Source organism: Lepidochelys kempii, chromosome 9, assembly GCF_965140265.1.
Source record: "Lepidochelys kempii isolate rLepKem1 chromosome 9, rLepKem1.hap2, whole genome shotgun sequence".
NCBI lineage: Eukaryota > Metazoa > Chordata > Testudines > Cheloniidae > Lepidochelys > Lepidochelys kempii.
The window spans coordinates 97,511,693-97,533,433 of NC_133264.1; the positions used below are offsets into that span (position 1 = coordinate 97,511,693).

General features: G+C 42.3%; 1 protein-coding gene across 12 annotated transcripts in view; it reads left to right on the forward strand.

Moving 5' to 3' along the window:
• The first annotated feature begins 1,842 nt into the window (after positions 1–1,842).
• ARHGEF6 (Rac/Cdc42 guanine nucleotide exchange factor 6) overlaps positions 1,843–21,741 on the forward strand; it is a 155,551-nt gene continuing 135,652 nt past the window's right edge. For 11 of the 12 annotated variants that reach the window (XR_012160633.1, XM_073358449.1, XM_073358442.1 and 8 more), the window contains exons 1-5: positions 1,843–2,471; positions 3,641–3,724; positions 15,231–15,315; positions 20,750–20,877; positions 21,293–21,494. Coding sequence is in view for 11 of the 12 variants with exons in the window: in XM_073358449.1 (XP_073214550.1) it covers positions 2,307–2,471; positions 3,641–3,724; positions 15,231–15,315; positions 20,750–20,877; positions 21,293–21,494 (664 nt within the window). In the remaining variant the exon portion in view is untranslated. Of the gene's footprint in view, positions 2,472–3,640; positions 3,725–9,310; positions 9,606–15,230; positions 15,316–20,749; positions 20,878–21,292; positions 21,495–21,741 lie in introns of those variants that run through there. The other variant, XM_073358453.1, reaches the window with a different exon arrangement.

The following is a 21,741-nucleotide window of genomic DNA, read 5'->3' on the forward strand; positions in this document are numbered from 1 at the left end:
ACATTTTTGAAAAGATGGGGAGTCTGAACTCACGTTAGAAGTTCCAGTGTATAGTAGAAATATATAGTTACTGAAATATCTGCCCACTCTCCTACCATGAAAACGCCACTTCATCGGATGCATGGGGAGGGGAGATTTTATATACACAGAGAACATGAAACAATGGGTGTTACCATACAGACTGTAACAAGAGTGATCGAGACAGGATACAGACTAACGCGGCTGCTACTCTGAAATCTGAGAATAGACTCCCACATTGTCAGCTAAACAGGAAAGGAGGTACAAGTTGCACATGCAGAAATGGTCATGCAATTGTGTATCTGCAATTGCTTGGGTAACTACAGGAACATTTTTGCATGTGGACCTTAGTGGTTCAAATAACGTCACGCTTTCCTTGAAAATGGCACCTGTAGTAGTAGGCCTCAAACTGTCCATTAGTAATAAAACTTTATTTTCAAATAGAGCTTATTCCTGCTGAGTGTTTCTCCCCAGCTGAGCTGTCAGTTACTGTTTTGCAGGCGATAGCTAGATGTATCCAGATGACCATTTCTGACTGACGCTTGGTGAGCCAGATTCCTTCTGCCATTGGGAAGCATGAACTTGTTACTGAATAGGATGCAGGTTCTGGCTCTGCTGGTACAAGCTCTGAAGAGAACAGAAGAAAGGACAGTTGCCCTCTTCTAAATTACAACAAGCTCTTACACTAATAGAATGGGCTTTACTCAGGGCCATCCTTAGGATTTATGGGGCCCTACACAGTATTATTAAATGCCTGTAGACCCCCAGAAGAACCTCCCTCCCCGCCACCATTGTTGACACACCAAGCTTTGTATGCGGCAGACGCTGCAGCAGCCTGGGGTGGGAGGGAGGGACAAGACAGCAAAGTATACTGAGCTGTCCAGCCTGCCTCACGGTGGCGAAGAACAACAGTTCCCTGCAGAAACCCCCAAAACCTGTTCCTCATGCAGAATGCACTGTGCTGGCACATTTGGTTCTGTGAATATGGCCCTTGCCTAAGGAGACTGCAGTGTGCGCTGGGTGTGCAGGAGCCAACCTGCTGTTCTGGTGGTGCCCCAAATTTTTGGGTTCCGTATGCAGCCACCTAGGCTGTATATGCCTAAGAATGGCCCTGGCTTTACTTTGTCCCAGATCTGTCCTGGGGAGGACGGATAGCTTGGTGGTTTGAGAATTGGCTTGCTAAACCCAGGGTTGTGAGTTCAATTCTTGAGGGAGCTATTTAGGGATCTGGGGATTGGTCCTCCTTTGAGCAGCTGGTTGGACTAGATGACCTCCTGAGGTCTCTTCCAACCCTGATATTCTATGCGAGTTCTTTATGCACACTGCAACTTTTAACTTTCCAAAGTACAGTGGAATAGTTCATATGTGTTTTAGTATGGTGTGTCCTGAGTAGAACTTGTTGAAAAATTGTTTAAACTCTTGTTTCCAGTGGAAAGTGTGCTTTCTTCTATGTTGTTTTGTGAAACTTCGTATTCTTATCAGTATTTTTATCTAAAATGTTCATTTATCATTTTTCTGTGCTCAGAATAACTTCAACAGTGATATTTTTAACAAGGGGGGTGGGTGTGTGTGTGTGTGTGTGTGTACACGGAGGGGAGGGCAGAAGAAATCTCACCATATGGCTAAACTGCCTGAAAAGCTCGTATTTCAGATTTTGAAAATGGAAAGAGTCAATGTGTTCTATAAACACTATGTAAGATTTGTAAAAATTATCTCTCAAAAAATAAAGTTATTTAAAAATGTTTTATTGATTTTTTCAATTAAATTTTCAAGCTCTTAATTGTTGACAGCAGTCCTGATTCTGCACACACTTGCAAACACTTAAACATATGCATAACTTTACTCACATGTATTGCTATTGACTTCAGTGGGACTATACACAAGGGTAATTATATACTTAAGATCTTGCAGGGTTGCTCCCCTATATTAGGATAAATTACTCAGATAAGATACTGATGGATGTGATATAAATATCTAAACAGAGAGGATATTCATTTTTATTTACAAGCAACCGTTCAACCCAAAAGTTCTACTTACTTTCACCATATTTAAGCACAATAATACAGGACCTGAAACCATTTATACAGCCACAAACTTGTTTCTTCATTTAGAATGAGCATAGCTTCTGTTTTTTTAAAAATCACAAGTTCAGAGGCTTTCAATGCAGAGTTAAAAGTTGTTTCAAGCTTTCGCTCTGCAGTCAGTAGAAGAGGCAGGAAGATGCAATCACGGATGTGGGTTAGGGTTTGTAGCTGCACTAAACTGTAGTGAAGGCAGAATTCTTAACGATGAATTCAGAAGAGCGAATCGTGACATGGCTTATTTCATTAGGAGTTTTAAATTCCCCCAAAAAGATTATAGGTGATCCAGAGCAGTTCTTGAAAGCTTCTCTGAAAGATGGAGTAGTACTTTGCAAATTGATTAATCGGCTTCTTCCAGGATCTGTGGAAAAGGTAACAACTTAAGTGTATTTTGGTAGTCACTATGGCAGGAGCATCTTGCTACACTGTGCTGCATGTCTCTAATACTCTGAGAAACCAGAGCATGATATTTTACCAGCAGGCACTGTTTCTAATGACTGTTTTTGGAGGAGGGAAGAAAGGAAAGATGCCATCTGTTTTTCAGAGAGACTTCAGTATGTTATCTTGTGTCAAAGTTACTGTATTGTTAGTTGGATTTAAGTAAAATATATAAATTTGGATTGTAGCTTTTTAAAATTTTGTAATCTCTTGGAGAAATTTTGTCAGCAACAAGAAACAAAACAAAAAAAGCATATTGCTTATATTTACAGTTGGAATTGGCTGAATTATGCATGCATGGCGTAAGTCCTGGCATGACTTTTATGCATGCTCTTGTATTTGAAGTAGAAATATTTACTCAACCAGAGGTCAAATCTCCAAGTCTTAGATAATGTATCTATGACTTGTAAATATAATGCTTGAATTTTAAAGACAATTCCATAAAGAATGTACTAATATCTTGCTAACCAGGAAACATAATAGAGAAGGGACTCAAATAGGAATAAAAGTACCTTTCATCAGTGCCAGTTTGTATTTGGTCTGGCCAATACATTTGCAATGTTTTGAAGCTGCTAAACCAAATCAGTACATCGTGTTATAGTTTTATTTGGTACGTAGGCAGACAGTTCAAATCAGCAATAAGTAACTGCAAACAGAAAAGCGGAAGGAGCTTGATGAGAGATAGGAAATGGCAACACAGAGGACAGGCTGTCAGTAAAATGATAGAAAAAACAGATTCCTCCCCATCCTATAAAACAGGAACCTTTAAAAAAATAAGTTGAACTAGCTGGATATATGTCTCCATTTATGTATGTAGTGGTGGTTTTGGGCAGTGTGCTGATAAAGGTCAAGCTTCTCACTATCACTTAGGGCAGTGTCATATGCTGACATTCAAAACAATATGCCGACCATTTAGATTTATGCATCATTTCCTCCAGTGGCTCTTCCTGGTTCAACAGCTTGCCTACCACCCCCGAGCCTCCCCCTAAAAAGCTTCTCTAATTCAGAATAAGATGCACGTTGTCAAATATCCATGCAAGTCTGGTGAGCAGAGACTTTCCTGATAGTAATACAATAATCATGTCTGGGTTTTGTTTCTTTAGTATTGTCTGGAGCCCAAAAATGAAGCAGATTGCATCAGCAACTTTCAGGAGTTCTTAAAAGTCTGTGCCACACTTAAAGTGGAGGTAAGTTATTCCACTTATCTCCATTACACTTTATAAAATGATTATTCTGCTAATCTATTTCCCTTGTGAATGTTCCTAAATGAGATCACTTAGCAGGAGATTAAATTGATCATTATTGGTAATCTCTTGTTTTAGTAAAATACATGAGTTTGAATTCCTTAATATTCGGGACAGGGATTCAGAGAAATTTTGCAAATGTAATAGTGTCTCAGAGTTGAATAGACTACCTTTCAAGCCTTTGAGATGGAGCTAAATGTTGAAATAGGAACATGTACTAAAAATAACATTCTTTCTAGAGAGAGCTGAGGAGTTTGATCCTGTTGAAGATTTTTTGGTACTAAAGAAAAATTCATTCAATCCTCAGCCCTGCTTTAGTTTTCCTTATATTGTAGTAATATTAAGACTACTTTACATTTATCCAAGGCCTTTCCTCACAAAGGGTTCTTGTGTTAATTGTGATAGAATAAATGGTTCCAGAGAGTCAAAAGTAATAACATGACCCTGTCTCCGTTCAACACTAAACGGTTAAATAAAACTTCCGATTTTGAGTACAGAGACCTTGGCCTACTTAGTCCCATGGCAAACATACTAGAAAATTCATGCCAAAGTCTAGAAATTTGTTGATCAGGATACACAGGAGAAAAAAGAATCAGAAGAAGACATTTTGGAATTCAAATTGATGGGTTAACAGAACAAACTTAATCAGAACCTATCTAAATCCCTTTTTCACATAGAGCATGTGTTAGTCTTTCTTTGTCAGGTAGTCCTTCTTAGTGGGGAAGAAAGGGTTGGAACCTTTTATAAACTTTCACCTACTTTCCAACAGCTAAACTTACAATTGGGGTAGGCCTGATAAACCCCGGTTATGACAACAGGATCCTAAAATGCTTTACAGATATTGGGCCTGATTCTGCAAAACATATTTGTATAGATGTAGCCTTTACTCACACACAAAAAGTCAATGAAATCAAAGGAATTACGTAAATATCATCTGATTAAATGAGTAGGGGTTGCAGAATGTGCCTTTTATATGGTCCCAAAGAGTGCAAGCTGATTCCTGTGCCCAAGCCTAGCCCCAATGTGAGTGGAAGAGTGTGCCCACCCACAAAAGGTTGTGGGATCAGGGCCTAAATGACTGTGCTGATTCTTCAAAATAGAAGTTCAGTTAATTTTGCTATATACTTTCAGACTGGTCATGTGGCATCCCTTGAGTTTAAAAAAAAAAAAAAAAAAAAAAGCCTCTTATTTCACACAAAGGACATCTTGCCATGGAAGTTTATTTGAAAATTTGGCATTAACTTCCTCAGAGTGCTAATGATGAGTCTGAGGAAAAAATACTGTTTTCAAGGGAAATAAGTAGAGCTGGTTGGGAATTTTTCGACAACTTTTTTTGTCAGAAAATGCTGATTTGTGGAAAAGTGTCAGTTTAGACTAAACTTTCTTCTGGAAGGCTTCTCGGGTTCAGGACGGAATTTCTGGTCAAAATGAGGGAGAAAGAGAGACCCATATCAGAATATCCACTCACCTGGGATGTGGAAGAATTACTCCAAATCAGACAGAGTAGGAGCTTGAACCAAAGTTACCTACATCCCCGATAAGTGCCCTAACCACTGGACTGGTGGCTATTCTGTATATTAACTGAAGCACATGGCATTAATAAAAAGCCATTATTTAAACAATTTCTTGGTTTTCACATAATTATTAGAAATCCCAGAAACAGTCATACTGTAAAAACATTTCTAAAAACAGGAATTTTGCTTTTCCTTAACTTTAGCACAAAGGCGTCAGATACTGCAAAGCCTTACTCACTCGGGTACCGCCAGTGAATTTTACTTATGGAAAGTATCGTCTCTGAGGCCAATATGAGAATTGGCACTTCAAAATTTGAAAAATGTAAATTAGCTCTATAGTTAGTCAAAAAATGGGAATTTAGCAAAAAAAACCCCATCTTTTCCCCCATTTTTTCCCAATTTCAATATTCTGTCTAAATTGGAAGAATTTCAGCCAGCTGTATTCAGTGGGAGGAGATGGGGAGGGAGATGGAATGACCAGTAAAAGTGAAGTCATTAATAGAGGAGCTCCTTCCAGATTTGGATTGAGAGACAGTGGCAGAGGGGTCTGCACTTACCAGTACCTGTGTTTCATTTCTGCTATGCATAAAGCTAGAGAGGATTCCATGCTCAGGGCTGTCTGACCAGCACCTTTCACAAGCATTACTTTCACTTGGAAAAAAAACAACTAGCTTTGGGACCCCCCCTGCAGCAGCTGTTTACAAATGCAAGAGCAAGTCTGAACTATGAGGATGTACACCTGAGCTTCAGCACTGATGAAAGTCATGGAAACCATGGCCTGCAAAGTATCGGGGTGGCACTTGGAGAATGGAGATAAAGGAGCACAAAAGAGGAAATTTGGTTGGGCAAGGCAGCAGTACGTGAGAGGCAACATCTGGATGGCGAACTTTGTGAGATGTAGGGATGGGTTGCTTTCCTCAGGGAAAGCTCAGACTCCCTCAGGCATGAGGGAAACGGCAAGCCTAGGATAGAAAATACAGAGAAGAGATGGAGAGAAGGAAGAAGAGAGAAAAAGAGTGGAAGGAAGGAAAGAAAAAAAAACAGGATTTTGTATGCCATCTTGGTATTACATAATCCACAATAAACTCCCCACCTCAGCATACCCCAGGCTTGTTCTGAAAGGACCATTTCTAGGGAGCAAGAAGATTTCGGCTGATTCCTTATTTTCTCTGTTGGGACTGCTGGGTGTGAATTACACTGGTGGTCTCTTGTGGAGTAACACCTGAACCTGACCGCCATGAACCGGAGTCAGAACACCAACTGTCCTCCACAGATCACTGGAAAGCCATTGAGTGTTCATGACGTACAGTCACTATTGACTTTGAGTTCAAATGTGTAAACTCTTTTCCCACCCACCGTGATTCAGATGTGAGGCAGGGCTGCGTAAGAACCACCTACATTTGGTTAGGTGATACAAAGCAAGGAGAAAGCTCCTGTAGAGACTCACCAGATACCATGTACTCACATGTTTAAGGACACACTTAAAAGTCCAAGCTGGACCGAGTGATAAAAAGCGGCTCTTATCCCTTTTCCCATCCCCATTCTCTTAAGCAAACTCATCTCCTGAAATCCTGTTCCTTTTGAGGTTATCAGCTTCTGCACTTTCTGTCTACCTCATGTCATAACATTTTGTTGGTGACTTCACATCGGTTTCCACAGCAATAGTGACACCACAAGCAAATCAAGGATAAGTTTATTCAGGTGGAGAATAAACAGTAATATCTATTTTTGGTACCTACCATTACCATATTCTTTGAGTTCCTCACAAGCTTTAATGTATTTATCCTCACACCATCCCTGTGTGAGAGGGCAGTTCTATTCTCCTCATACGGACAGGGAACTGAGACCCAGAGAGACTGAGTGACTTGCCCAGGGTCATGCAGGACATCTATCATGGAGCAAGGAATTGAATTTGGGTCTCCTGAATCCCAAATTTGCACCCTAGCCACTGGGCCATCCTTCCTCTCCAGTAGATTATTACATTTTACCTTTACATGCTTATGTGCAACTCCTAGCATGCACACACATGAGAAGGCTGAATTTGACTGGATGTTTGTTTATTTTAACAAGAAAGAGAACTTTATTTAGCAAGGTAAAATGGTTATTGGTGTGACAAAATAGTTCCTACAAATGGCTGGATTTCTGAACCAAGCCAGGTACCTGCAACATTAATCAGATATTTGGATTAAATCATATAGTCAAGAGTCAATATCTGGATAGTAGAGTATGGAACTTTGGTGTTGCAGTTCTGAGCAGTTGGAAATCTGGGCTGCAAGCTCTAAGGCCCTGATCCTGTAAACACTTTTGCATGTGCTTAACTTTAAGCATATGAGTTAGTCTCATTGACTTCAGTGGAACTACAAATCGGCTTAAAGTAAAACATGTACAGAAGTGTGCAGCAGGATTGGGGCCAAAATTTTGGTTTTTATATTAGCTCTCAGTCCAATACTTCCATGAGCCATTTCCTTTCCAAAATGCAGCCAAATACTTTACTGAAGTGTACTGGGAATTTCACACTTCATGGAAGCAGGGTTGTAATTGAACATATGGACAGGAAGAGCCAGGAGGCTTTGAGGTTGCTGTTTGGGGCAATATTTTATTTTTTTAAATGTCACTTCCTTGATTAAATTGTGATTCTTTCCCAGGGCTTTGAATAGCAATTTGTCTCTCTTTTTAAGAAGTTTAGAAAAGCTGACACTTTTTCATTTTAACAGTCTGTTGTCTCTTTGCCTTTGTTCTCTTGATATTGGGCTTTTATTGGATTTTTTCTGCCTTTATCCCACCTGGTTATTCGATCCATATTGGTTTCTATCACCTTCTCTTGATAGTTCTGACAGTTGTGTTGGTCATCACTACTACTAATTTTTCTTCTTAAGATATTGTGATAGTGGGAACCACCAGCGTGTGCTGTTGTGTATATAGTCTTACAAGTCCTTTTTCCTACCGCAGGAGCTCTGCTGGCTGGCTATGGAGAAAAGCTGCAGTGTTAATTTGGTGGGTTTCTATTTGAGGGAGCTGTGGCAAGCGGTAGGAGAGCTGGTTTTCTTCCCTGACTGGAGTCAGTGCTTGGGGTAGAGCTGCTCCCTGGGAACCCTGCACTGGCCTTTGGGTGGAGATTCCCGCCAGAAAGGATTACCTGGTTGATTTTGAGACCACTTTTGTGCCAGGCTGCTGTAAATAAAACAATTTACATTAAGAAAATACTTTGTTTCCATGCCACAGACTTCTCCATCCCCAGAGAAACAAACTGCAAGGCCCCTGACAGATGCTACTCTTTGGCGGAGGGATGACAGTATTTTAGAGGTAGTGATTAAAATAGATGGAAACGGGATGGGTGAGATCTTCTTGGCAGCAGCTAGAGCGCTTTTCCCGTCCCCCAGCCAGAGCAAAGCGAGCGAGCTCCTTTTGCTTTGGCAGAGAGGGAAACGGAGTTTCTCCCGTATTTAACCTGTTCCCAGAGCTGCCTTCAGCGCTGGGCGGGTCTGAGAAGCGGCTACCCGAGGCACCGAGCGTTTGGCGAGGCTGCGAAGCGGACACGCTCGCTTTGGCGAGAGATGCGCCGGGCACTAGAGGCATCTCCGGGCGTTGACTCTGCGCCAGCCCGGCTGGGGCTGCAGTGCGGGGGAGCAGCTCTGCGCGCTGGGAACCGCCGGTAGAGCGCCAGGGAAGGGGCCCCGGGCTCCGGCCAGGGCCGGCAGCTGCTCGCCCTGGGGGCTGGGGCGCCCTGGGGGCTGGGGCGCCCCGGGCCGAGCGCTCCCCGGACCCGGCCGGGCGCAGCGTGCGCGCTGGGGGGAGGCGCTCCCTGTCACTTCCCCTTCCTAGCGCCGCGATCCGGCTCCGGGTCAGAGCTAGCAGCCGCCTTCCGCACCCAGCAGCGCCGCCTCCGCCGCGGACAGACCCGGGGGGCCGCTGTCATGCCCCGGGGGTGGCCACCATGCCGCCCTGCGCCGCACGGAGCCTGAGTGCCCGCTCCTGCCGTGAGTAGCCGGTGCCCGCCGCGCCGCTCCCTGCCCTGGGTGCCCTGCGCTGTCTGCACGGCCCCCCGTGCTGAGTGCCCGGGGCCCCCTGCCCTGCGCCCACCGCCCTCTTCCCGCCGCCCCCGGCCTCCCCCTCGTCCTCTGTCCCGCAGCTGGTGTCTGGTGCCCGCACTGCTCGGGGCTAGGGCGCATGGGAAGTGTCGCGCACACACAGCCCCCTCCCCACAGCAGCCTCCTCTCGGCAGCACGTTGATTCAGCGGCAGCCTCCGCCACCAAGTCCCCTGCTCACCGCCTGCCATCGCAAACCCTTCTCTGACCTTCCGTGGCAGCAGGTAAAGTCAGTCACAACTTGTGGAGCGTGGCCCGTTCTGATTGTGTGTGTCCGGCTCCCCCCGGTGTGCTTAGTGCATGCAGAGCTAGGGCAGCCCGTGCTCCGCAGTGACTGAAGCCGCCGTCTGAATATTTTAATGTTCGGCGCTGTTTATGTTTGGAGAGAGGATGCAACCAAGGCTGGTGGGGAGCGGAAACAATTGTACCGGGGCCCTGAGCTCAGCCCTTCCCCCATGCCCCCCGCCATCTGTAATGGGTGAAATAGGAGGGGGTGGGGCCCGAGATACCAGGGTCCCAAATGTCTCTGGACCGGCACAAGTTGCATAAGTGACATTTATGGTGGTCGAATCTGAAAAGTGATTTGCTCTTTATGTGGAGAAGGTGCCATGCCTAAAAACGGTACAGCGTACAAGAAAGACTGGCCAGTACCTAGGGTGTTAGGAAAGGTGGAGGTGTGACCAAAGTAGTGCTGCTAAGACTGTGGGACCAGCTATTTTGTGCTGTGCAGAATCTTCCTTGAGGAAATTCTCTTCATTAGAGCAAGGACTGGATAGTGCTGATTAAAACATTCCCCCCAGTTCTGGCATATCTCAGTTTTGCTGGTTTTCACAAATATAATTTGGTATAATATACAGATAGATATAATAGTTTACCTGTTCCTGCTTTCATTGAAATCCATGACAAAACTCTCATAGACTTCAGTGAAAGGAGGATTGGGCTCCTAATTGCCAAAAAGGACTGACTGCCTAATAGTTACAGCAGCAGGTGGGACTACTGCTGGCTTAGTTCACAAACCTTTGTTCTGTTTTGGTCACTTGGGTCTATATCCTTGTTGTCGGTTTCACTTTGAGTTTTGGGTTTGTGCTAATGGTCTGAGTTTTGTTGGTTTCATGTTAGAACCATGCAAATCTGCCTTTCATCCGAAGACCTAATTCATTGTTAAAAGGTTCTTAACCCTTGGTGAACCTCATTCACATACTGGGTTTATATAAAACCAGATATTCCAAAACTTTCTCACACATCCCTGGGTTTTATTCCCAGTTAGTGACTTGCTAAATATGTTAGAGCCTGATTTTGAGAGATGCTGAGCGCCTACAGCTTTTATATAAAATGAGTGGAATGTCTCTCCCTTCTGCAGACCTTAAGAAATTAAAAATGGCTATGCTGGGTCAGACAGTGGTCCATCTAGCTCAGTGTCCTGTCTTCTGACAGTGCCCAAGGCCAGATGCTTTAGAGGGAATGAACAGAACAAGGCAATTTATCAAGGGATCCATCCCCTGTCATCCAGTCCCAGCTTCTGGCAGTCAGATGTTTAGGGACACCCAAGCATGGGATTGTGTCCCTGACCATCTTGGCTAATTGCCATTGATGAGCCTATCCTCCATTAATTTATCTTACTCTTTTTTGAATGCATTTATATATTGGCCTTCACAACATCCCTTGGCAACATGTTCCACAGGTTGGCTGTGTGTTGTGTGACGAAGTACTTTCTTCTGTTTGTTTTAAACCTGGTGCCTATAAATTTCAGTGGGTGACCCCCGGCTCTTGGGTTATGTGAAGAGGTAAATAACACTTCCTTATTCACTGTCTCCACACCATTCATGATTTTGTAGACTCTATCATAACCCCCCTTCATCATCTCTTCTCTCAGGTGAACAGTCCTAGTCTTTTTAATCTCTCCTCATATGAAAGCTGTTTCATCCCTTAATTATTTTTGTTCCCCTTTTCTGTATATCCTTTCCAATTCTAATATATCTCTTTTAGCTGGAGCGACCAGACCTGCACACAGTATTCAAGGAGTGGGCATACAATGGTTTTATATAGTGGCATTATGATATTTACTGTCTTATTACCGATCCCTTTCCTAATGGTGCCTAGCGTTCTGTTAGGTTTTTTGACTGCTGCTGCACATTGTGTGGATGTTTTCAGAGAACTATCCACAATGACTCCAAGATCTCTTTCTTGAATGGTAACAGCTAATTTAGACCACATCATTTTGATTACATAGTTGGAATTAGGTTTTCCAATGTGTATTGCTTTGCATTTATCATCTGAATTTCATCTACCATTTTGTTGCCCAGTCACATAGTTTTGTGAGATCCCTTTGTAACTCTTCACATCTGCTTTGGATTAAACTATTTTGAGTAATTTTGTATCATCTGCAAATTTTATCACCTCACTGTTCACCCCTTTTCCCAGATCATTTATGAATATGTTGAACAGCACAGGTCCCAGTATAGATCCTTGGGGGACTCTCCTATTTACCTCTCTCCATTCTGAAAACTGGCCTTTTATTCCCACCTTTGTTTTCTGTCTTTTAACCAGTTACTGATCCATTAAAGGACCTTCCTTTTTATCCCATGACTATCTACTTTGCTTAAGAGCCTCTGGTGAGGCTTTCTCAAAATTCAAGTACACTATATCCACTGAATCACCCTTGCCCATATGTTTGTTGACCTCCTTAGAAATTGGTGAGGCATGAGTTCCCTTTACAAAAGCTGTGTTGTCTCTTCCCCAACATATCATTCATCTATATGTCTCATAGTTCTGTTCTCTACTATCGTTTCAACCAATTTACCAGGTACTGTACTGAAGTTAGGCTTATTGGCCTGCAATTGTCGGGATTGCCCCAGAGCCTTTTTAAAAAGTCAGCATTTCATTATCTCTCTGCCAGTCATCTGATACAGAGGCTGATTTAAGTGATAGGTTTCATACCACAGTTAGTAGTTCTACAATTTCATATTTGAGTTCCTTCAGAATTCTTGCGTGATACCATCTTGGTGACTTATTACTGTTTAATTTATTTGTTTGTTCCAAAACCTCTTCCATTGACACCTCAATCTGAGACAGTTCCTCAGATTTGTCACCTAAGAAGAATGGCTCATGTGGGAATCTCCCTCACATCCTCTGCAGTGAAGAATTATGCAAAGAATTCGTTTAGCTTCTCTGCAGCAGCCTTGTCTTCTTTGATTGCTCCTTTAGCACCTGGATCCACAGGAAAGGATTGCTGCTCTTCTAATCTCCCTCCAAGCTCCCACCTCTATCCACTTCCTCTCTCCCTCTTACAGTTGAGGACTGGGAAAGCTGCAGCTGATTTTATCCTAATATGATGTCACCAGTGTGGCCACATGTTTCCATTGGAGGAAGCCAGAATCTGTTGTTTCTAATGTAGGAAAAACACCATCACTCAGTTTGGGTAAATTGGTGTGGGTTCGTTGACTTCAGTGAAGCTACACTGATTTACACCAGCTGAGGAGCTGGCCTCTTGTCTTTTACTATCATAAAGTATCGGTGGAAAGAGCCACACACACTTCTCCTTTTGGATTTGCAACTCATCTTTAATTAAGAGAACAAAATTAGGGACTAGAGAAACAGAAGGAGTAGAGTTTATATCTTACAAGTAAGGGCTTGTCTACATTATTCTAGAATAAGGTATGGAGTGAATTTAAAGTGCAGTAGTTTTTTCAGAATAACTCCCTACGTGAACACTGTTATTTCAGAAAGCTATTCTGATCAGTTTCCCCAATGTAGATAAACCTAAAAGTTGTTTGCTTTCCTTCCATCATCTTCCATCACCTTTTGCACGTGTGTGCGCACACACACAGAGGGTATGTCTACATTAGACTTTTGTATCTCAGGTTAATTGAATGCCAGTTACCTCGAGGTGTAAAAGTCTAATGAAGATGAGCGCACCCATTCATTCTGGGTCTGGAGAGAATACGGCTTTCTTGAAGTATTTTTCTCATTCACTCCTTTAAAAAATATACTGATGCCACCATTCCAAGTCTGTTTTCCTTGACTGCTGAAGTGGAAGAAAAGGACATGACCCAGAAAATGACACAGCAGAGAAAACATAAGCAAATGTTGCAATCCCAGTGTTTACTTTCAGAATGAAGCCGTGCTAACATCACATCCACTAGTCACTGCCAATGGGGTCACTGTACTCGTGAGCTCTTTTAGCCTCCCTTTTGAGGGAGAAACTAATGTTGCTATTTAAAGCTGAAACCCTTGTTCAAGTAGCACCTACTGCAGACACCAGTGGGTAGTGTATGGCCCACTCCTGTGGGAGTCTTACAGAAACAAACCCAAGAACAGATTCAGCACACGCATTAGAAGATCTGCTTAGAGTATCCCCAATATATGTGGAAACTTCCTTCAATCTTACAGAGTTATAGAAGTATCAAAGGGATAAGTCTGGGTAGTTTGGAGTAGTGTCATTTGAAAAGGAAGCTACTAAGTTTAACACACCCATGTTTCATACAACTCTAAATGGGGAGGCTTCTGCTTATTAGAGTTTTATCAGAGGTGGTTCTAATACCTCTTCTTGCAGATGATATTCTCCTAGATCCAAGTGGTTATAGATTTTTAAAACCGAGAACTGCATGTTGTCTTCCTCACCTACTGTGTAGTGCCTGCTGCTCAGATGCTCCGTGATGTGTGTGGCACGTACGCTTAGAGAGAGAGAACGTATAGAAGCTTGGATTCAGGGGAGGGCAAAGGCACATTTTACTTCTAACTTTATTAGGAATTTGGTAAATGTGCCTGAGGAACTATATGTAGGAAATGAAAAAGGGCCACATCAAAGAGTAACCCCTCTTTCTGTGAATTTTTTAAGGTAATGAATGATCTTGTGCTTGTTTTTCACGAAGTACTTTTTAGTGCACTGGGAGAATCTGTCAATGGATAGTGTCTGGCTGGACAGTGGCTAAGGCCTTCCGTGCTCATTGGCTTTGCAGAACTATAGCTCTAGCCCCAGTACAAAGTATACCTCTTAATGAGCAGGTGGTGTCCACAAAGCTTCTTGTACCTCTTCAACCCCACCCAAGGTTTGGAAGGATTTGCACAGACCCTCTGCACTAAGGTGAATTTTTTCCATATCAAAGAGTGAGACTGTGGCTAGAGTGCTTTAAAAACCCAAAAAGCATCTCCTCCATTATACTGGATTGGTGTAACCGTGAATGCCACTTACAATGCAGAATTTTATCTCCAGGGTGATGATGGTCTAATAGGCCAGGTCCAGAAGATCCACTGACCCCAACAGATCACTGACATGAAAATAAAACCCTTCCCATTGATATATATTTTTGCCACCTGCTAATTGAAGCAATGAATCTTTTTGAATGGAATGTCTTATACACTGGATAATGAGTGCCTGCTGCCTGGGATAACTGTAAATATGTACCGCGTGCTATGTTGTAAGTGCAGAACATCCTGTGTTTGGCACCATCGCTGTTAAAGTATTTACACTCTCAGGCCCATTAGCTTAGATTACTAAAATGGCAGTGAAATCATTCCTTCCCTCTAAGCAAGTGACAAAACTCTGAATTATTTCAAGGGGAGCAAGATCTGACCCTCATTTGCCAACGTCTTCCTTTCATGTCCATAGCATCCTGCTCTGAGTGGGTACATGCACCTTCTTTCAGCATCTGTTGCCAGTTTAACTTCACTAAGCTAAAAGGAAGTTGAACAAATCAACTCCAAAACCTCTTCCTATATTTGAAATGCTGCAAAGATGCTTAAGGGGTTTTGACCATTTAATAATCACTGTCGTTGCTTACCAGAGTGGGCCAGTAAAACTGGGATTATAAGATGTTTTGTGTTAAACTGACATAGTTCCTTTTTTACAGCTCTTTGATGCACGCGATCTGTATGCCGGAGGAAATTTCTCCAAGGTGCTGAATACCTTAGCAGCTGTAAACAAAGCTACTGAAGGTATGAAAACTTTTATCTTTTTTTTAAAATACTACCTCTAAGTATGGTCTACTATTTTTAGTAACTCATGATTTCTAATTATTTTCAAAGGTTTGGCAGACAGGACTGCCCACCTGGAGCATGTGGTACAGTGGGATTAACATTTGCATTTCTAGTGATTTAGGACTGAAATGTGCTACCTGAGATATGCATTTTGGAGGTTAGAATCTTCTTTATACTATGGCCCTTTACATGGTTCTGGCTGTATAAATGGACCTTCAAGTGCGTCAGCATAAATCGGCCTTAATATAAATGAGACTCTAGCCCCAACAAATGCAAACATCGAATTTTAAATGGTACATTTTAAAGTTTGAAGAAAAAAGTAGACCATCCGCATTGGACATTTGTTGAATGTCTGGCAATTCTGTGTGTTTAGACGCTCAGTCCAGTGTGTCAATGACCTTTGCTTTTCCTTGTTTAGGTCTGTGAAGTGCGTCTCCCTGATCAGGCATCAGATGCCCGCTATGTGCACTGTGCTACTTACAGTACTGTCGGCTCTGGTCAGTGCAGGAGCAGGTCATTCAGGCAAAGCAAATCTGGGTTGTCCCTTCTCAATATTTAGCTGTTCTCTAAAATTTTCCTCGTTCTTATTTTCTGTCAAATCAGATATAAAGTCAGAAGATTCAAAAGCAAACCACTAAATACCATGAGCGTGGAAACAGTCTTACTTTATTAGGTAGAACTCCCTGCACCCTGTACTGTCTGTAGGAAAGAATTACAGTCTATTCTGGGGAGTGTGGGGGAGGGAGGAGCAGGATGCCTTAATGGGTAGGTTTGGTGAGAGAGCTGCATTTCACAGATCTGAAAAAAGGTTGGAGGCGGGAAGGTAGTTATGGTCCCAATCTTGCAACTGGATCTGCACAAGCAGACCTCTGTGCCCAGTGGAGTCTGTAAGGTTACAAATGGCATACTTTAAAGCCTCTCATGTTTCTTTATTATGTTGAAAATTGCATATTAGGTTATTCACACAGAAAGAATTTAAAAATCCAATTTAATTGTCACCCTTCAGGCCCTTTGTTTACTTTTTGCATTTCTCTCAGGGTGGGAAGGGACAATATGCCCACTCTTGCCTAGTTAGTTGTGCTGTCGAGTCCTCTTGCATTAGTGCAACGCTGCAGGGGAACATACAAAGAAGAAACTTTCTATAGCATTTTAATTCCAATGAGAAACATTTTTGCTGAGCTGAGGTTTTATAAAACCACATTTATACAAAACCTAATTTTGGGGCCTGAGTTTACCTGACAATGCCCCTTTAAAAGAGCTCTCCCTTTTCTGAATGCTGCTCCTCTTAGACAGAAAAATGCAAGTTCTTACCTCCAGGTGTCCAGCTGATCCACTGCTTCTGCTGGTTAGTCAGCTGCCTGAGAAGCCCATGAACAGCAATTCATCCTCAGTGCATCTTCGTAAAAGGCCCTTAGTGGGCTCATTAAATGAAAAGCCCTTTGGGGGCCAATTCAGAAGATCCTTGTGGGCCAATGGGATGCTAGTACAAAATGCAGGTCAGTTGGAAGGTACGCAAGACAAATTTGCATGAAAACAGGATCTTTTGATTTCAGTTTTCATCTGCTCTGGTGCTTTTCCCCACCTGAACTCAGCACCCTCTCTGGTATTGACTGGTTGGCTTTTGAAATTATGATGACATCACAAATGAAGACTTATTTCAGCTAAGGGATGACCTGCAGCAACAGCTAAATATTTAAGACACAAAGATCCTATTTTCAGTTGAAACCATCTCTCGTATCCATTAATTCTTTAGTGCCTTTGGATGTACACAACATACATCAAGCAAAATAGTTCCCATATGGCCTCAGCATATGTCATACATCTCAGAATTGGAAAGGAAGAAAGTCTGATATGGTAGCAGAAATGTTAGCAAACATAATGTAAATTGGAAAAAGTTCTGTAGTGCCAGCAAACTTAATAACAAGTAATGTAATTATAGAGCTAGTGCCTATATGCTATACTCAGGATTGTTGCATTTGATATTTATTTATTTATTTATTATGAAAACAAATAACAGGAGGACTATTTGCCAGCAAACTAGATGTTTTAGGAAAGAAGGTTTCTGCCTAATACATTTGGGAGATTGTTCAAGACTATTATAATCTCTTGTCTGTTTGCTGCATATGTCTCAGGTATTTCCTGAGTGTTTAGTGTTTAGGGGCTGATAACAATAGTTTTACATTTATATAGCACCTTTCTGTCTGAAGGATATTATCTGTCTTACAAACTATTTACATATAGAACATCTGAAATGCTCTGCTGTGTAATAATCACTGTTGTTACTTTGCCAAAGGGGCCAGTGAAACTGGGATCATGGGAAGTTTCATGATAAACATCAGTTTGAACACATGCTTTTTCTGTTAAAAGTTAGCATAGCTTGGTACCTGTGACATAATTAATCGTTCAGAGGGAGAAAACCTTTGGAAAGAGGAGAGAGGTAAAAAGCTATAGTTCTAAAATGTCAAACCATTTGGTGGCTTGACCCAGTTCCCAGGAAACAGGAGACCTTGTCCCGGAAACTACTGCCACAGATGGCACAGATTGGCTCCCAGGCGTGTGGTCTCACCAGAGAGGCCCAGAACTAAGGGGATGAAACGCCTCCTCACCCTGGGGTCCCTCCAGTTCAGGGCTGAGTCATGTTAACGGGACAGTGCAGGGAAGCTTGCCCTAATGCTGCCTGGCTGTCATGTGGATAACAGAGATTCCCCTTAGTGGCTTCTCTGAGCTCATGCTTCCCCACCCACTCCATTTCCTCATGCAGAGGACTTTGTGCTAGCCCTCAATGCAATTGCACACCCAGACCAGTGTATATTTGTGAAGCCCACATGCATGGTGACTTCATGGATGCAGTTGTGGAAGGTAACTCTGATTTTCCATAATAGTGTGTAAAGGTAGAATGCAGGACCTCTCTGCATTGCATATCAAGTGTTAGGCTTTCATTTTAGGGGAAAAAATCAGGCTATAATAATATGATCTATCAGGCTGTGATGATATGCCTAAAATAGTATAATCGGGCTCTGAATGGAAAACTCAGCTAGTTTAACCATATTTTGACAACATATGGCGAGCTACCCACAGCAGCATTCCATTTTGGAGCTGGCGTAAAGTAGGATGTCAGTTTGATGTAACATAAATTATAGGTTTTGCTGCCAATTTGTCAGAGTCAGTTTTACATTTGTCCCTGGATATTTACATACGTACAGAACTAGTAATACAAGGAGGTAAAACTTTAAAATCTACAGTAACCAAATAATTTTCTTGGTACTGTTGTTCATGGCTTGGATAGGTTGAGGAATGAAGACTTGTGGTTTATGTACTCTGTCTTTTCAAAACAAATCATGAGGGAAAACATCTAAAATTGGCCACATGCCAGTCCTGCCAGTTTGCTGACCCTCTGAACACTGAAAACAGCTGAAACAAGTGATCAAATGTCAGTACATTTTAGAGAAAAACACCCTGTCTTTGCAAAGTGGGTTTTCATCCTGTTAGTTATTGCTACCAACATTTCAATTCAAGGAGCTAAGAATTAGATTTCACTTTGTGTGCATCAGGCAATCCTATTACATGGGGGTGAGGAAAAGAATTCAGTCAAGAAGAGGTGGTAGAATTACTCATGAACATTGCCACAGATAAGTGGACCATAAATCGTGCTAACCATTGCCACAAACATTATTTATTTTATTATTTGTATTGTGATAATGTCTAGAGCCCCAGTCACAGACCAGCACCCCATTGTGCAAGGTGCTGTACAAACACAGCACAGAATGACTGTCTCTGCCCCAGAGACCTTACAGTCTAACTATGAGCTTGAGCCAGTGCCCACTGAAGACAGCCATTGAGTCCCATTCAATGGTCATTTATTGGATCAGGTCTAGAAAGAGTAGTATGATTATATTACAGAAAATCTCTGGGGGGAAAAAAGACCTGACTAAGAGTAATCGTTCTCCCAATCCTCCAAGATGATGAGCTCCTTTAGCTCCAATTGAAGTTCCTTTCGGAATCACAATGACAATGAGAGTGAAGGGCAACCGGTGCCTTGCAGGACAGGACTGGGCCCTTTATTTTCTAATTTCAACAATGTCTTTTGCAACAACCTTTCCTGAATGTGCTTGATATTTGGAGTTCATCTTCCCCTGTTGCAATAAAGCAACACACTTAGGCTTTGTCTACACTATGCAGCTCTTAGTGACATGGCTGTGCCGCTACTAAAAAGTACGCAGTGTAGCCGCGGTGTGTCGGCATGAGAGAGCTCTCCCACCAACAAAAAACTTCCACCCCCCAAGAGCATTGGTAGCTTTTTTGGCAGGAAAGCGTTCCTACCAACAAAGCGCTGTTCACACCTGCGCTTTTCGTCGGCGAAGCTTTTGTTGTTCAGAGGTGTTAAAAAAAACACACCCCTGGATATTACCCAGGATGGGCAGGGATAGTGTCCCTAGCCTCTGTTTGCCAGAAGCTGGGAATCACTTGATGATTACCCGTTCTGTTCATTCCCTCTGGGGCACCTGGCAATTGGCCACTGTTGGAAGACAGGATACTGGGCTAGATGGACCTTTGGTCTGACCCAGTATGGCCATTCTGATGTTATATTTAAATGGAGTAAGAGTACCTACAGAAAGCCTTTAAATCCCCTATACTTTACAGCTTCTTGAAATAACATCTGCCTTTGCTTCATTTGCAAATGACAGCATATGAAACTCACATGATCTGATTATTTTTCCGATAACATGGAAATGTGAAACAGTAGTAGAGGGTTAATGAGAGCGATAATTTCTTGAAATATGATTTCTCTGCTTGGAAGCATACAAGTGAAAATTCTGTTGTGCAGGGGACTGGATAGTTCATGGGATTGATAGTGGTATAAGCGGTTTCTAGTACTTATGCTGCTGGTTTAAATGTAGCTCAGGTCTATAATGACCAACAGGTTTTTATCACTTGACAAATATTTTAAGTGGCTAGAGTAGAAACAAGTAAACTTATTGGTCACGAAATATAGCCATAAGTACCAGCCACCCACTTATCTCCCACATCTCATGCAGGTGGCATTGAGAATAGAGACCAAGAACTTAATTCCAAAACTGCAAGCTCTGTCTGTTGGAACGGAGGAAGACTCTCCGTTAGCTGTCTGTAGGGATTTATGTTTTCTGTCAGTCATTAGAGGGTGACATCTCATAATCTCTTCTCATGCTAAAATGTAACACATTTTAAACTATTTATTTACATGGTTAATGGCATTGGTCCAATCAAAATAAGCGCTGCAGCATTCAGCTCTGAGCCCCTAAATATTTGGGGACTGTATAGTTCTGTGCATTTATTTGCTCTCTTAATTGTGAGGAAATAGAGACAATTTTGTAAAACACAGATTACATTTCAGTTTATGTTTTTCCTTCAACAGATCAGCCATCAGAAAGGCCATGTTCACATTTATCATCTCATAGCTCGGCTGCCAGCAGCTCCCAGACTAATTTACACGGAACAGCATCTCAGACTTCAAGAGTGTTACGGAGGCAGTCGAAACCTGTGGTACTCTTGATTTAAAATCTAATATCAAGCATAATAGTGACAACCATTGATCTATCATAGAAAAGGGAGCACATTCTAGTGACAAGAGCAGAGGACTGGGAATCAGAGTTTAAGTTCTATTCCCAGCCCTGCAACTAGATTGCTATATGATCTTAAGCAAATCAAATGGCTTCTCCGAGCTTCAGCATATCTGTCTGCAAAATGAGTATACTAATACTTATCTGCGTCTCCTGCTATTGTGAAGGTTAATTATTGCTTGTAAGAGACATTAAGATCCTCTGATGGAAGGTTTTATATAAGGGGGTGATATTATTGCTGTTATAAAAATGCAAACAATAGTATCCTCATGACCTTAGTATAATTCTGGTTACCCCCTGAATTGGTTTCTAATACTCTTTAATGTTTGTTTCCTTAGGAGATGGTCGAAAATGGCAGTTATCAGTTGGTGGTAAAGGCCAGGTTCAATTTTAAGCAGACCAATGAAGATGAGCTCTCGGTGAATAAAGGAGACATTATTTATGTCACCAGAGTTGAAGAAGGGGGCTGGTGGGAAGGTACATTGAATGGAAAAACAGGCTGGTTCCCCAGTAACTACGTCAAAGAAATCAAGTCCGCCGGTAAGCAAATCTTCAGTGGCTCATTGAATAACAGCATAATGCAGTTTGTCCCCTGATGCCTTCCAGAAACTGCAGTTGTTTGTTAAGCAGTGTCAGCGTGCCCAGTGCTGTACCAGAAATAGTGGCAGGAATAGGGATAGAAGGAGACAGCCCCGCCCTTTGCATACCTTGCTCTGCAGCTTCTTCCCATCTCAACTCAGCACTCCTGTCTGAAACGGCAGAGCCCCAACAGCACAGAGTGGGAGTA